The sequence below is a fragment of the Protopterus annectens genome, chromosome 6.part0 (genome assembly GCF_019279795.1).
Source record: "Protopterus annectens isolate FY-2018-M chromosome 6.part0, PAN1.0, whole genome shotgun sequence".
Lineage (NCBI taxonomy): Eukaryota > Metazoa > Chordata > Ceratodontiformes > Protopteridae > Protopterus > Protopterus annectens.
In genome coordinates, this window is record NC_056737.1 from 859,413,980 (window position 1) to 859,428,017 (window position 14,038).

At 42.6% G+C, this 14,038-nt stretch overlaps 1 protein-coding gene across 3 annotated transcripts in view; it reads right to left on the reverse strand.

Annotated features, from left to right (window-relative positions):
* The window catches only part of RCOR1 (REST corepressor 1), a 559,543-nt gene that overhangs the window by 376,714 nt on the left and 168,791 nt on the right, over positions 1-14,038 (reverse strand). The window contains exon 4 of one of the 3 annotated variants that reach the window (XM_044074532.1): positions 11,649-11,754. The exons of the other annotated variants lie outside the window; for them this stretch is intronic. Within the exon in view, the coding sequence (XP_043930467.1) occupies positions 11,649-11,754 (106 nt within the window). The remainder of the gene's footprint in view (positions 1-11,648; positions 11,755-14,038) is intronic. 3 annotated transcript variants of the gene reach the window in all.

Sequence of the window (14,038 nt, forward strand, 5' to 3'; positions counted from 1 at the left end):
CCTCCTTGCTTGTTGATATACCACATTACAGTGGTGTTGTCTGTTTTGATCAGGAAAGCCCCTGGGAAGAGAAGGGGCTTGAAAGCTATCAAGGCGTGCTGAACAGCCATCATCTCTTTTTGGTTGATGTGCAGAGGGATTTGCGTGGGCTGCATTGGCCCTGTATGCACCTGTCATCCAAGTGTGCACCCCAGGCATAGTCTGATGCGTCTGTGGTGAAGGTCTGGGTGGCAAGGGGTGGTGAGAAAGTTAGTCCCTCATTGTGGGAGCATGCTGTTGCCCACCAAAGAAAATCTTTTCTGAGGCAAGGAATTATAGGTATAAGAGTCTCCAGGTCTTGAGAGTGTTGACACTAAAGGCTCTTAAGGTACTACTGAATTTCCTCATATGCAGTCTGGCATATGGAATGAGTAGTATGCAAGATGCCATGAACCTCAGAGCTTGCAGGATCCTTCCTTGCAGATAGCTGGGGTCTGGTGGCAAGTTGACTAGTTGAGTAGGCTGTCAGGATATTTTGCTTTTCTGGTGTAAGGAATGCCATCTGGGATGTTGTGTTCAGGCTTGCTCCCAGGAATACATCCTTTAGGTGGGCACCTGTTTGGATTTCTTTTTGTTGATTGTGTACCCTGGGGAGGTTAGTAGGGACTTTACAAAGGCCAGGTGCTTGAGCAGTTTTTCCTGACTGCCTGCCTGAATTAGGCAGTCTAAGTATGGGCAAATCTGGATATTCCTTTGTCTGCAAAAGGCAATGGCCGGAGCCAGACATTTTGTGAAAACTCTGGGAACAGTAGATAAGCCAAAGGAAAGCACAGAGAACTGAAAGTGCTGAGATCCTGCCCTGAAACAGAGATATTTCCTGTAGGATTCCCTGATAGGAATATGGAGGTAGGCCTCATTTAGATCTAGGGTGACCAGCCAAGCATCCTTGGACAGCATGGGTAGCAGCTGCTGGAGGGTGAGCATTTTGAATTTTGTGATCACCAGGAAGGTGTTTTAGAATAGATAGATCGAGGGTGATACGCCAGGTGGCCTCTTTTCTGGGTACCAGAAAGTCTGGAGTAGAAACCTTTGCCTCTCTGTTCTGCAAGAATGTGCTCTACTGCCTTCATAGAGAGCAGGGGAAGGACTTGCTTTTGCGCTTCTGCCCACTGGTTTGGAGGTAGATCTGGGAACCCTTTTGGGGTAGGAAGGGTGTGGAAAGAAAATTTGTATCCCTGGGACACTATGTGGAAAACCCAGTGGTCGTCGGTAATGGTGGCCCAGGTGCTTGTGTGATAGGAGAGTTTTCCTCCTAGGGGTAAGAGAAGGTGGGCAGAGGGGGGTGAGTCACTGTGAGTTCTTACCATAAGGGGGTGGCTTAGAACTCCCTGGTTTTGAAGTGGAGGTAGTCCACTGCTTAAATCTCTGCATTACCTGTGGCTTCTGTCTGGGGGGTCTGGTTCCCCGGGGTCTGGGCTGGACTCACTTATTGGGAGCAGGAAAGGACCAGTGCTTGGTGGGACAATGCCTGCTGACCCTGGGTGGTTGGACCTGTAAGAAATTCTTAACTGTCTACATAAATTTAGCTTTTTCTTCCATCTTTTTTAAGACCTTTCTGACTTAGTGCCAAATAAGTTGTCTTTGTGCAGGAGGGCATCCAAAAATTTAGATTTGAAATGGTCTGGCAAGGGCTGTTCCTTAAGCCATGCATGCCTTCTAATGACAGATCCGGTGACTGCTGCCCTGCAAGAAGCTTCTAGGGCATCAAAACCACAGTGCAAGGTGTGTTTAGTTACTTGACTTGCAGAATGCATTAACTCTTAAAACACACAAGCAGGAAAGGAAGGCATTTTTTGTTTGAGGAATACAGGGTATGTTGCTGAAATTTTAGCATATGGAACTGACAATTTAGTGCCCTGATAGCAAGAGTAGCTGAGGTGTATACTTTTTTACCCCATCTGTCTAGTGCTTGGGAAACCCTATCTGAGGGGTGGGATTCTTAGCAGAGGTTGTTTTAATCCCTTTAGGCCCTTGAGAAATTACCTCAGGGTCATCAGTAGGATTTTTAAAAAGAAATTTGTGTAAGTCAGGGACTCTGTAGTACCTGTTTGGTTTTCTGGGTGCAGGGGTGAGGGTGTCAGGAGTCAAACTGGATTCCGGGAAAACATCCTCCACAAAATCCAGGACTAGGGGGATGGCCAAGGGTCTGTGCTGTGGAAGATCTAAGAATTCCCAGAGTCTCTTTTTAGACTGAGGGTAGTCCTGACTCTCCCATTGGAAATGCTCCCTTAAGGTATGAAGGGTTTCCCCAAAGGAAAAATCCTCTAGGGGAAAGGTGGAAGGGATGGAATCCTCTGCATCAGAATCCTCAACAGTAGAGAGGGGTTGCATGCCTTTATATTCAGATGCATCAGAGTCATCTGACTCTTGTTCAGACAAAACTACAAGGGACAGATCTCTTTTCCTTTTGGAGGGGGTAGCTTGGCTTCCCCCTGATCAGCATGATAAGGTATTCCGCCATTTTAAGCATTTGAGAATGAGGCAAGGAAGCAGGTGCCTGAGATTGGGTCATCGGTTTCTTGGGTGTGGGTCTTAATCTGGGTCTAAGAAACTCAGTAGTTTTCAAAAGAACGGTAGTTGCAAAAAAAGACATCGGTTTGTGTCGAGAATCGGCAGTGCGAAGGACTTCCACGGAAGCCGGTGTCTGCTCAGTTGCTGCGGACCCATTCAAGGTAGGGATGACCTCAGAATCCTTAGTCGAAGAAGTGTTTAGCAGCACACCAGACTCCGAAAGGGTCTAGGTAGTGGCCTGCGAATCCAGAGAAGCGGGCATCAGGGGCTGTGAAACCGCCTCACTGAGGACTGAAGAACTGACGACTAGCTTAACGGAAGCGCTGTCGGTAGGTTTGGACCTAAGCTGTCTGTCTCTGTCTTTATCTTTACGTTTTTTCGGAAGATCTGCTGTCGGATGGCTTACTGAAGCCATATTGGAGTTCAAGGACTGTAAGAGAAAAAAAAAACTAGCTACAATAAGGGCCCGACGACGGACAGTTCTGGCATTGAACAAGGCACAGAAGCGACAGTGGGGGAAGTCATGGTCTGGGCCTAAACAAGTGACGCAGTAAGAATGAAAGTCTCAGTGTGGTATTTGCTTTCCACATGCGAGACAATTGTTAACTTTTTCTAACATCGGTTAGTGCAAGAAAAAAGGATCCCCAACAGGGTACTTTGCTTTAGCAGACCTCAGCTTCAAATCGGTAGACGAAACTCAGGTAGCGGCCGGCCGACCGGCACTCTTGCAAACTGCTTCTGCTTTGGGCTCCATGGCAAGAAAGACTGAAGTAATGGGGTCGGCTGCCTTACTTTATACTACTGATGACCTGATGTCAGTCCTGAAGTGACAGCAACCAACGCAGAAATACTAAGCCTCTGGTATTCGGGCTGGCCGAGGGCGACCCTGACAGGGATAACCCAAATGTGATGACTGCAACATTGAAACACGAAGAACATCATTCCATATCATTGGCCTTAAAATGTGCGAGGATATTAACTAGGAGTAATATGATATGCAGTTGCCAGCAACTGATGGCCAGGTTGGATGGCACAAACAAGCACATACTGCTCTTTTGGGGGAGTATAGGTGAATTACTGTTATGCCACGAACAAGGGTACACTGCTCTTTTTTGAGGGGGGGGGCAAAGCTCAGTTACTGTTATGGCACAAACAAGCACAGCCTGTTCTTTTTGGAGACAGCAAAGGTGAGTTACTACTATGGCACAAAGGATATGATGCTCGTTACTCTCCTTGTTCTGCATCCTGCCTGTCTGATCTTGGGAAGGGGTTATGAAGTCAGAAACTGCAATGTGTATCATTACTTTCTAACTTCTCTCTCTAATGATTTTCCAGTACAAATGCATGCTGCTAAACTGAGGGCATGCAGTCATCATCAATATTTTTGAGAGGTATGACTGTAAGCATCTTTGATGCCTTAGGCCTACAACTTAATAATAGACACGCATAAGTACAATATGTGTCTGCTGTCATATGTTAAGGTACTTTCTGTACAAATCCACCACTATTTACTGGATTACTATACCAAGTAAAGAAATACATGGACATGCAATAATATTATTAAAGAATACACTCCAGGTTCAGGACTTGCCTTGCAAATGCAGCAGTTGACACAGTTTTAGTTCAGGGCTGGCTGACTGATGCCAGCAGTACACAGCCAGTACATGGGGAAGTAAAGGTTGTACAAGTTTGCCTGGTATCAATGTTACATATATGTGAGTAGGAGAAAGGTATTAGGCACCTAGGTGGTCAGTGTATGTGCTATGTGTTGTCTCTTAGCCTAAGCAAAGGCATACTTAGCAGGTCTATATCAGAACATCGAAGTATTAAAACTTTGAATGTTCTGATATCGAACACAATACAGCGAATGCTAAGAATAGTGAAGTTGCAGAACAGCGAATTCTTTCCTCTGGAAAGAATTCGGTTGGCCATTTCCTTGGCTTCGCTATTCTTAGCGCTGTGGTGGAAAGTTACGGGTTGGGTTCAGGTAAGTGTGCGATTGTTTGTACGTTAGGGTTAGGGGCGGGTTAAGTGAGTTAGGGCGCGGGTTAGGCTTGTGTGCGATAGTGACAGACTTTAGGGTTGGGGCGGTTTAAGTGAGTTAGGGTTAGGGTGCGGGTTAGGTGAGTGTGCGATACTGATTAACCTTAGGGTTAGGGTTTGGGTTAAGGTAAGTGGGTAGATAGTAGTATATGTTTAGTTCAGTGTAGCGTTAGATGTAGGAATTTAAGTGTCTGTGTGTGTGGCTGCTGTTTGTTTGATGTGCTTGTGTTGTGTGTATGTGTTTCGGAGCAGTGAATTTTTTCCATGGAAAAAAATTCACTGTACTGAATATTCAATATTTTCATGTTTAGATGTTTTGGGGCCGATGAAATAGCGTTCGCTATTTTCATCTTTTGATAACGTGATATAAATGCTACTTAGCACACCGACATCTGTCTCCAGACACAGCAGCTGGTGGTTCCCACTCAGAGTCCTCCTCTGACTTGGCCATGGTGAATGAGGTATTGTTGGGGGGGGGGTGTATCCCTTTCCCTTGTTGATCCTGCTGCAGCTGTTTCTACAGGATCAGACTGTGTAGCATAGCACATACTGTGAAGATTTGTGTACGTGTGTGGACTATACTGCAGATCTCCATCAAATGCACCTAGGCACCGGAAGTGTGACTTCAGCATCCCAAATACACGCTCTATAGTGTTTCTGGTTTAAGCGTTTCCCCCATTATGGCATTATTTCATGGCTGTGTGCACACTTCCAATGGGTGTCATCAGCCACGATTCCAATGCATAGCCAATATCCCCCCCAGTAAATGGCACTGTGGGATGTCCCCCTTAGCAAATTGATACAGCTGTGATGTATGCCAGATATGGGAGTCATGATAACTGCCAGGGTTGCCAGCACACACAGTTAAGATAATTCCCTGGGCATTACACATGACTTGGCAGTTAATGGAGTGGCATCCCTTGTAGTTAATGTAGATTCTAACTAGCTCAACAGGTGATTCCTTAACATGTACATGAGTGCAATTTATGGCACCCAGTACTTCAGGGTAGTGCGCTACATGGTAGAACTGTTGCATCTTTCTGGCCCTCTCCTAAGAACTACAAGGAAAAATATGTGCTCACTGGCATGTATGAGCACAGCATCTAGGAATTGGTGGAGGATCCTGGATGCTGATGCCTGCGACACACCCATCATGTCCCCAGTTGGTCTTTGAAAGGTACCTGTAGCTAGGACTCTAAGGGCTACACATACATTAGTTTCCACTGGGGTGGGTTCCACTCACTTGGCTCTGGCTCTGAGTTGACGGCGGCAGACGTTACAGAGTTCTTGTAGTATGTCCCTGTCCACCTTGTAGTGCTCTACAATCTGCAGATCATGTAGCATCTGAAAAGTTACTCACTGCCTGAAAACCCTTCTCCTTCCCAGCCTAGGCCTATTGGCACCAGCAGCAGCACCTTTGGCTTCAGCCTCTAGCATATACAGGCGGATGAAAGCAACAGCAGCCCCTAGCATTGCGTCCCTGTAGATTTTCCATATTGCTACTCCAACAGTATTGAAGCATGTAGGAAAAAACAGTATGGAGTCTACATGAATGCTTTATAGCTTGTTGAACAGCTCCGCCATGCTGGATTGGTTCATTAACATGCATCTATTAAACATACCTGCTGCTTACTCATTAGTGCGCTATGCACACCTCTGCATAAATAAGGTAAACACAGACAAAACTAGTACTACTTTCCTCCATTCCTATGATATCGTGTAAACATGGAGCACAAAAATGAAGGAAAGGTTGCACACCCTGTAACAGAACCCAGGACCAGCTATACTTCAGCCCTACAAGTGCTGCCACAGGAATAGGTACAAGACAAGCTCCAGGAAACCTGCCATTCATTCCTCCATTTGCCATGACTGTGTTAAGCTCTATATCAAGCAAACAATAACCAAAATAATAATAAAAAAGTACTTAAAGCAGACAGAGACACATTTTACCAACAAAGGAAGAGGTTGCATCTTAATGAAACAGAACTTGTGAACTATGCACTGCTTATGTGTATTTTCACCCGTCACAGACCTAAAGGTGGACTGATATGAGACCTCCCCTTGTTGTCATCATTCACTGTCACCATCCATTGAAAATAAACACCGAGAGAGTGCCTACATGATGTGAACATCTCTACACAGTTCCAATTTATTGGGATTCAGCAATTCTAATGAGTTCAGACCTGATTTGCGTCTTCAACTTGCTGACAGCCCTGAATCTACACGGTTGGCAACAATGTAGCCAGGGAAACTGCTGAAGGGGAGCTGAATGTTGAACACACAAGGAAGGCTATTACTTTACCATACATCTTCACAGAGGAGTACTGTTTTTCAGACGTTATGTCTGTACTTTCTCAGCTACATACTGCATATGCTTACATGCCACTATGAATAGTCTGTTTCACAAGGTTTACACTTTTAGCAGTCTGGATTAGTTACAAGTGTATTCTTTATTTGTGGTTGAAAGAGCAAAGCTGCATTTATGACATGGCACTTAAAAAGGATATGTTGCTATTGTTCCTCTATTTACTTAACATTTGTTAACTGGGAAAGTCCGACTTGGAACGAGCCAATTTTCAGCAGAGGCCCGGGGAGAAATGCTCCATTCGCATGTCTTTGTAAAGTGGGAGGAAAAGAAACCCACACGAACGCAGGGAGGACATGCAAACTCCACACAGAAGGCACCCAGCCGAGAATCGAACCGAAGAACCTCTTGCTGTGAGGCAGTGCTACCACTGCACCAGCACTGCCCTCTCCTTTTGTTGCATTCACCCAGTACAGAACTGGAATTATGTGCTTGCTGTTACATGTTGAGGTCAGTTCTGTACAAATCTAATAACAATTACTTGCTGTTTTGTCTGTGTAGACTCCTTTCCATGGCTGCATTCGAAAAGTTTTCGAATACACAGGGAACAGCATGGAGTTTACACTGTTGCTTTAGAGCTTGTTGAATTGCTCAACCATGTTGGTTTTCTTGATTAGCATACAGTTCAGCTACTTATGCTGTAATTAGCAAACCACGGTATTTACCTTGTTTGTGCATCAGTGCATGCCACTACACAGAGTTTACTGAATCTAAAAGTATTCACGGCCATGTGGGCATCTTGCTGCGATGTGCATACAGTGAAAATTGACCGTATAGGCTTTACTGAACCCCCCCCCCCCAGGAACTTAAGCCAGTGAGATCAAATCCCACACAAACAATGGCATGTATCCAGGAGGTGGAATACTTTTTGAGAAAAGTTTTTCACTTCAGGGTCTGTAGATATTTGTGGAAACAGTGACAAACAAGTAAAGACTGTTGACAAACTTACCTTCATTAAGAAGTTAGACAAACTGGTACCTTAGGTATGAGGGTCCAGGTTAAATCTGTGACAGCCTCTGAGCCCCCTTGCTACAATCAATTCCTACTATGCAGCATAAATATGTACTTTACAATTGTGACATTAAGTGAGTGACGTAAAGTCAGGCATCGGTCGTAGTCCAAGTCTAGAAGAAGTTTGTTGTGATATAAAACACTTACCTGTTTGTTGCGATATAGAATACTTACCTGTGTGGCAGTAGCTTACCTGAAGCTCCAATACTGGGAGAAAAAGACAACCTAGTTAGAGACCAGATATCAACAGTGCTTAGAAAGGTGCTCAACAACTGTTAAGCACCTTTCGAAGCAGCATTAATACTGGGTCTTGTGCTAAGCACTAAGTAGTCTCACTGCTCGCTAGGGACTTTACCAGCTTTCAAAGCTGACAAAAAAAATTTTGCACTTTTTTTATGGAATCAGTTGTACATAGACCAGAGAGTTCCATGCACTGCAAAGAATATAACCTTTAGCTAGGTGTGCTCAAAATGGATGCCAAGATTCACCTCTTGAGGTGAATTTTTGGCATCCATGTCTTGAACACATAATACAGTTATGACTGGAAAATCGATTATAATCCTCTGTGTACATCATGGGGTGCCTTGATTATGCTCTGCTGAAAAGACAAGCTTGTTAAGTACCTTTGTGAAGTCAGAATGGTACTGTATTTATTTATTTATTTAAATTTGTTGACAGGGAGTGTCCGACTGGACGTAGGTCCATTTTCAGCGGAGGCCCGGAGAGAAAAGCTCCACAGTTAAAATAAACAGACAGGAGTTACATTGGATTACATAGTGATTAACAATTTAACATAGCAATTACTTACAACATATTTACAGATGAAGAACACAGTACATCAGTAGACAACTAGAATCTTTATCTGTGAAGTACATAACAGACATTAACAAATGTTACAATGAGAAGTTCCTGCTGTATAATAAGTACTAGGCTTATGAGCATCTGAGCTTGCTATAATCAAGGTAGTTAGTGGAGTGGAAAGAAAGGTAGTGGTTGGATGGGGTGGATGATATTAGAGTGCGAGTTGCAAGGGCATAGCCAGCATGTTCATAGGTGCGCTTTTAGTAAAGTTTTGAAGTGGGTGCATGATGGTACGGAGGTAATAGTGGGTGGGAGTGAGTTACATAATTTGGCTATGGCGCAAGAGAATAGTGCTTCACCAGCAGAGTTATTGGCTTTAGTGATCTGCAAGTGATTTTTGTTGCTGGATCTTAGTGGTCTGGTGGTGAGATAGGGTTGGAGTAGATTCTGGAGGGATGGGAAATTTAGTGGATGGTTTACTAGTTTGTGGGCGAGTGAGAGTTGATACCACTGAAGGAGACGAGGGAGTTCAAGCCAGCCCAGTTCAGCAAGTGAGAGACAGTGGTGACTACGGTAGGATGCCCCTGTGGCGAATTTGGCGATTTTGTTGTAGCAGGTCTCTAGCTTGTTTAGATCACATTGCCTTAGGTTGGTTTATATTGGAGAGGCATAAAGTAGGGTGGAGATAAGGTAGGAATTTGCTATTGAAATCTTTGCTGCTTTGGTGAGAAATTGCTTATTTCTGTATAACGCTCCTAGTTTTTTGTGGACTTTTTTTATGGTCATGGATATGTGAATGTCAAATTTTAACTTTTGCTAAGTACTAGTCTCGTGTTAGACAATTAACATTACTCACTGACTGTCTGTAACTCATGTTTATGGACAGTCACTAATCTCAGACAGACTTTCATGCTTCTTCTTCAGAAAATGAATATTAATACAAAATCTGTTCTATTACTTTTAAGTTTTTATTAACCAAAAAGCTCACAGACATACAACAGTTTGAAAGCAGCAGCAACACAAAGCCCTTTACCAGCTTTCAAAGACAGTAAAATACTTTATGCTTCAACACACACCGTCAGTAATGCCAGACAGAGTTTCATACTTCCTAGTCTTCAGAAAATAAATATTGATACAAAATGTTAAGTTCATAGACATCCCACTGTCTGACAGCAGCAGCACAAAGTCCTTTACTGGCTTTCAAAGCTAATAGCACATTTTATGCTTCAATACTCCCCCCCTTTTTTTGTAACTAGTAGTACACGTAGCAGATAAAATTCCATGTACTACAAAAATCGATATGGATGCAAAGATTCACACTTCGCTCTCGAGGTGAATTCCTTGGCATCCATGTCTCAATAGGAGCCTTGATCATAATCCTCTATATAGTGCATGGAACGCTACAACTACATTCCAAACGTAAGAAAAACTTCGTTAAGCACTTCACAGCACCGTTAAGTTGCAGTCTCATGCTACAGAGTTAACACCAGCCACTGGCATATTCATTACAGAACACCGATGAGAAGCTAAAAGCAACTTTAAATGCTGTTACACACTTTGCTATCACATGCACGCATACAAAATGTGGTAGAGCAAAGTGTCTAATTGATTTTAAAGATGCTTGTTAATCAGACACGCCCTTCACTTCTGGCCACATTCTGTGTGGCAATGCTGTTTTATGACTTTCAATGCTGTACATTTTACACTCCTACACTTTTTTCCGTAAATGGCACTACATGGACAAGATAAGGGTCCATACACTACAAACAATTAAGATAAAGTCACTCCAATTGTAACTCACTTATACATTTTTGAGATGGATGTTATGACTCACTTTAGCCAAACTCTTTGGATGAACTTCTTGACATTTACGCTGCAAGAACATAAGCCGAATACATCCGGAGACCTGTTCATAATCTGCTATCTGTACACCTTTTACTTGTCATTTTGACAATGTTTGTCAAGTGCACATGAGTGAATCACAACTAAAAGTTATATGAAACCAGAAGCTGAGTTTCTGTCCTGCTCTGCATGGGACTATTTAAGCTGTTTCTGTCATTATATGTTTTACCATGGAAACTTCAACATATCTACATATAACAGAAAGCAAACTCTATTTCTCATTTGCCAATTAAAAGCATATCCACTATCATTTTTTTGTATTTTCATAATTTTTAACAGCCTTAAGTCTTGCTCTCAAATGCATAGGTATTTTTATGCTCTAATCAGATACCAATTCTTCAGCTGCGATTTTTCAGTTTTGGTTTGAGAAATCTACATTACAACCATTAATACATCTGAAGCCCCCCGAAATTTGTCAAAAAACTAGAAGCTTTGGATTCAACGCTTTGAGATATACGAGTGAACTTGCAGTGAGGACAAGGAGAACAAGGCAGCAAAGATTTTCACGTCTGAGGAAATGAATCAGCAATGACACTTAATTTTATGGTTATGTTAAGAAGGATGAGAAAGGCAAGATTCAAAGTTTCAAGCATATTGCAAGTCAAAATAATATTCAAGGCATTTATTTTTCACCAGAAATCAGTTGGACAGTCAACTAAAGCTTATATTACTAAAATAAAATACAAAGCAGAATTATATTACCAAAATAAGATACAAAGCACAAGTCTGTCAGTTTAGCAATGCACATACTTCCTTGATAAGGGACAGAAATGTGTCTGTGTAAAATCATAAACAATTAGGTTACAGGCAGACATAAGAGAAAGTTGAGAATGAACAAAGTAATTGAAGATGCTTTTAATTTTAAAGAAAGGAGGAAAACAAACATTGAAAACTTGTAAAAAATCAAGATTCTTCTAGCATCTCATAAAAAACTCAGTTCAAAGCACCTACAGTTGGGTTCCACAGAGCATCTTACATTGTAAATGGTTCAGGGTACTGTTACGTAAACGTTTAGAAGACACAGTAATCATGACGCAGGAAATGCTGGACCACGTTACCAGATTCAGTGGATAATCAGCTGCCTGTGAGTCAAAACATGAAAGATTTATTAACAGAAAGAAAAGTACTTGCACAAGAAAAACTGTCAAAAGTTTTAATGCAACTCTGTGCTCATTAAAACAGATCTGTGAAAAACATTGCATAGACTAAGAAACTTTGCAACACTTGGAAAAAGAAGAAACAGAAGAACTGCAAAAAATATAAAGAACAAAACCCAGCAATTTTTGAAAGTTATACAAAAAGACATGAACTTGAGGGAGGAAGAGATCTGATATGGGGCAATATTTATGCAAAGGAGAAAGCCAAACTAATCAATACAAAAGAAGCAGCTCCAACGATATTTGAAGAGAAATACAAGCAAAGGCACCCAGATATAAAAAATAAAAACAAAAGGGGAATGTAAAACAGAAGATTGGTAAAATGTAAGTTAATCAAATAGAAGCTGAAGTTACGGAATAACCTGCAAAGTGAAGGATTTAGTGTAGAAAGTCTGGTTATGTCACCGCATGATGGGACTATGAGTCCCCCAAAGTAAGGGGAAACAGGTGGAGCACGAGACATCTAAACAGGAAATATGGATACGAGAGAGAAAAAGATTCAATATGGTGCAATATTTATACAAAGGAAAGCAAAATTAATCAATAGAAAAAAGCAGCTCCAACGATATCTGTACAGAAATACAGGCAAAGGCATCTGGATATGGAAAATTTTACAATACAACAAAATAAGAAAACAAAGGGGGAATATAGAACAAATGATTAGTAAGGTAGACATTAAGCAAACAGAAACCAAAGTTATAGAATACCTGCAAAAAGAAGGACTTAGTGTAGAAAATCCAAAACAGGTAATGTCACTGCTCCACACCAGTGGTCACCCCCTCATTCGTCAGGTCTGACCATAAGCAAATCACCTTTGACATCCACATCTCACCCCCACACCCCAGTAAGGAAACCTCCTTAAAAAACTTCTCCAAAGCCAACTTCATGCTACTGAAGTCAGAAGTGACAAACTTCACGACACCCATGCAGATGGGATCTGAAAGTTCGACTGCAGAATCCTACACTAAGGCACTGTACGAGAACATCCATTCGTGCATGAATCATGCCATCCCAAATAGAACCAAGATTCTCTTCTCCAAAAAAAGGAAGCCAATCTGGTGGTCCCCTGCTATAAACAAACTATACAACAGAAGGAAGAAACTGTTGTAGAAAAGAGGATAATCCCAGGATGCAAAAAACTCCCTCACTAGCCTCAGTAAGAAGCTGAGATCCCTCATAAAATCCTCAAAAGCTAGTTATGAAAATAAAATTGCCAAAGATTCCAAAGACAACCACAAGCATTCTATAGTTATGTCAAGAATCTAAATGGCAATGCTCAGATCTCCTCTGAGCTACAACAGAATGGCATTAAATATACTGATCCCAAGGATATTGCCAATATCCTGGCAGATCGATTTAGTGCCAACTTCACCCCCTCTCACCCCCTAAAGGGCCCATCTCAATACCAAAAGATTGCCAAATTCTGATAATCACGGCCACACAGGTAGAAACTGCACTCTCCAAAGCTAAGAATACAGCATCCATGGGACCAGATGACATCCCAGGCTGTGTACTACATGAACTACAAAATGAACTGGCACCTCACCTAAGTGTCATGTTTAATCATAACCTCACCTCAGGCTTTGTGCCCACTGAGTGGTGAACAGCTACAGTTATCCCGCTCCACAAGGGAGGATCCGCCTTGGATCCCAGGAACTACTGTCCCATCAGTCTGTCAAAACTGATCTGCAAGGGCATGGAACGCATTATCATGGAACTTATAAACAAAGACATTGGCAACATTCAAACACTGGACCCCACCCAGTTTGGGTTTGTGAAGTGCCGACCTTGTCTCCGGAGTCTGACTGACTTCTTCGAATCAGTCTCCAGAGCTGTGGATGAGGGTAAGGTGGTCCACACAGCCTATCTGTACCTCGCCAAGGCCTTCGAAACCATCCCCCACTCTGGAATCATAGATAAACTTACTAAGCTGGGCATAAATCCCTACATCACTCGATGGGTTGCCAACTGGCTTACTGACAGAACCCAGACTGTAAAAGTAGCCTACTCCAAATCCAGCTCCAGACAAGTGACAAGTGGAGTACCTCAGAGTTCAGTCCTGGGACCACTCTTGTTTGGCATCTACTTCTCTGAAGTACAGGCCAACACTAAGGGACTCTGGCTAACAAAGTTTGCAGATGAGTGCAAACTGGGAGCCATTACTGAATCCCCAAATTATGTGGATATTCTACAAAAAGGCCTTACAGAA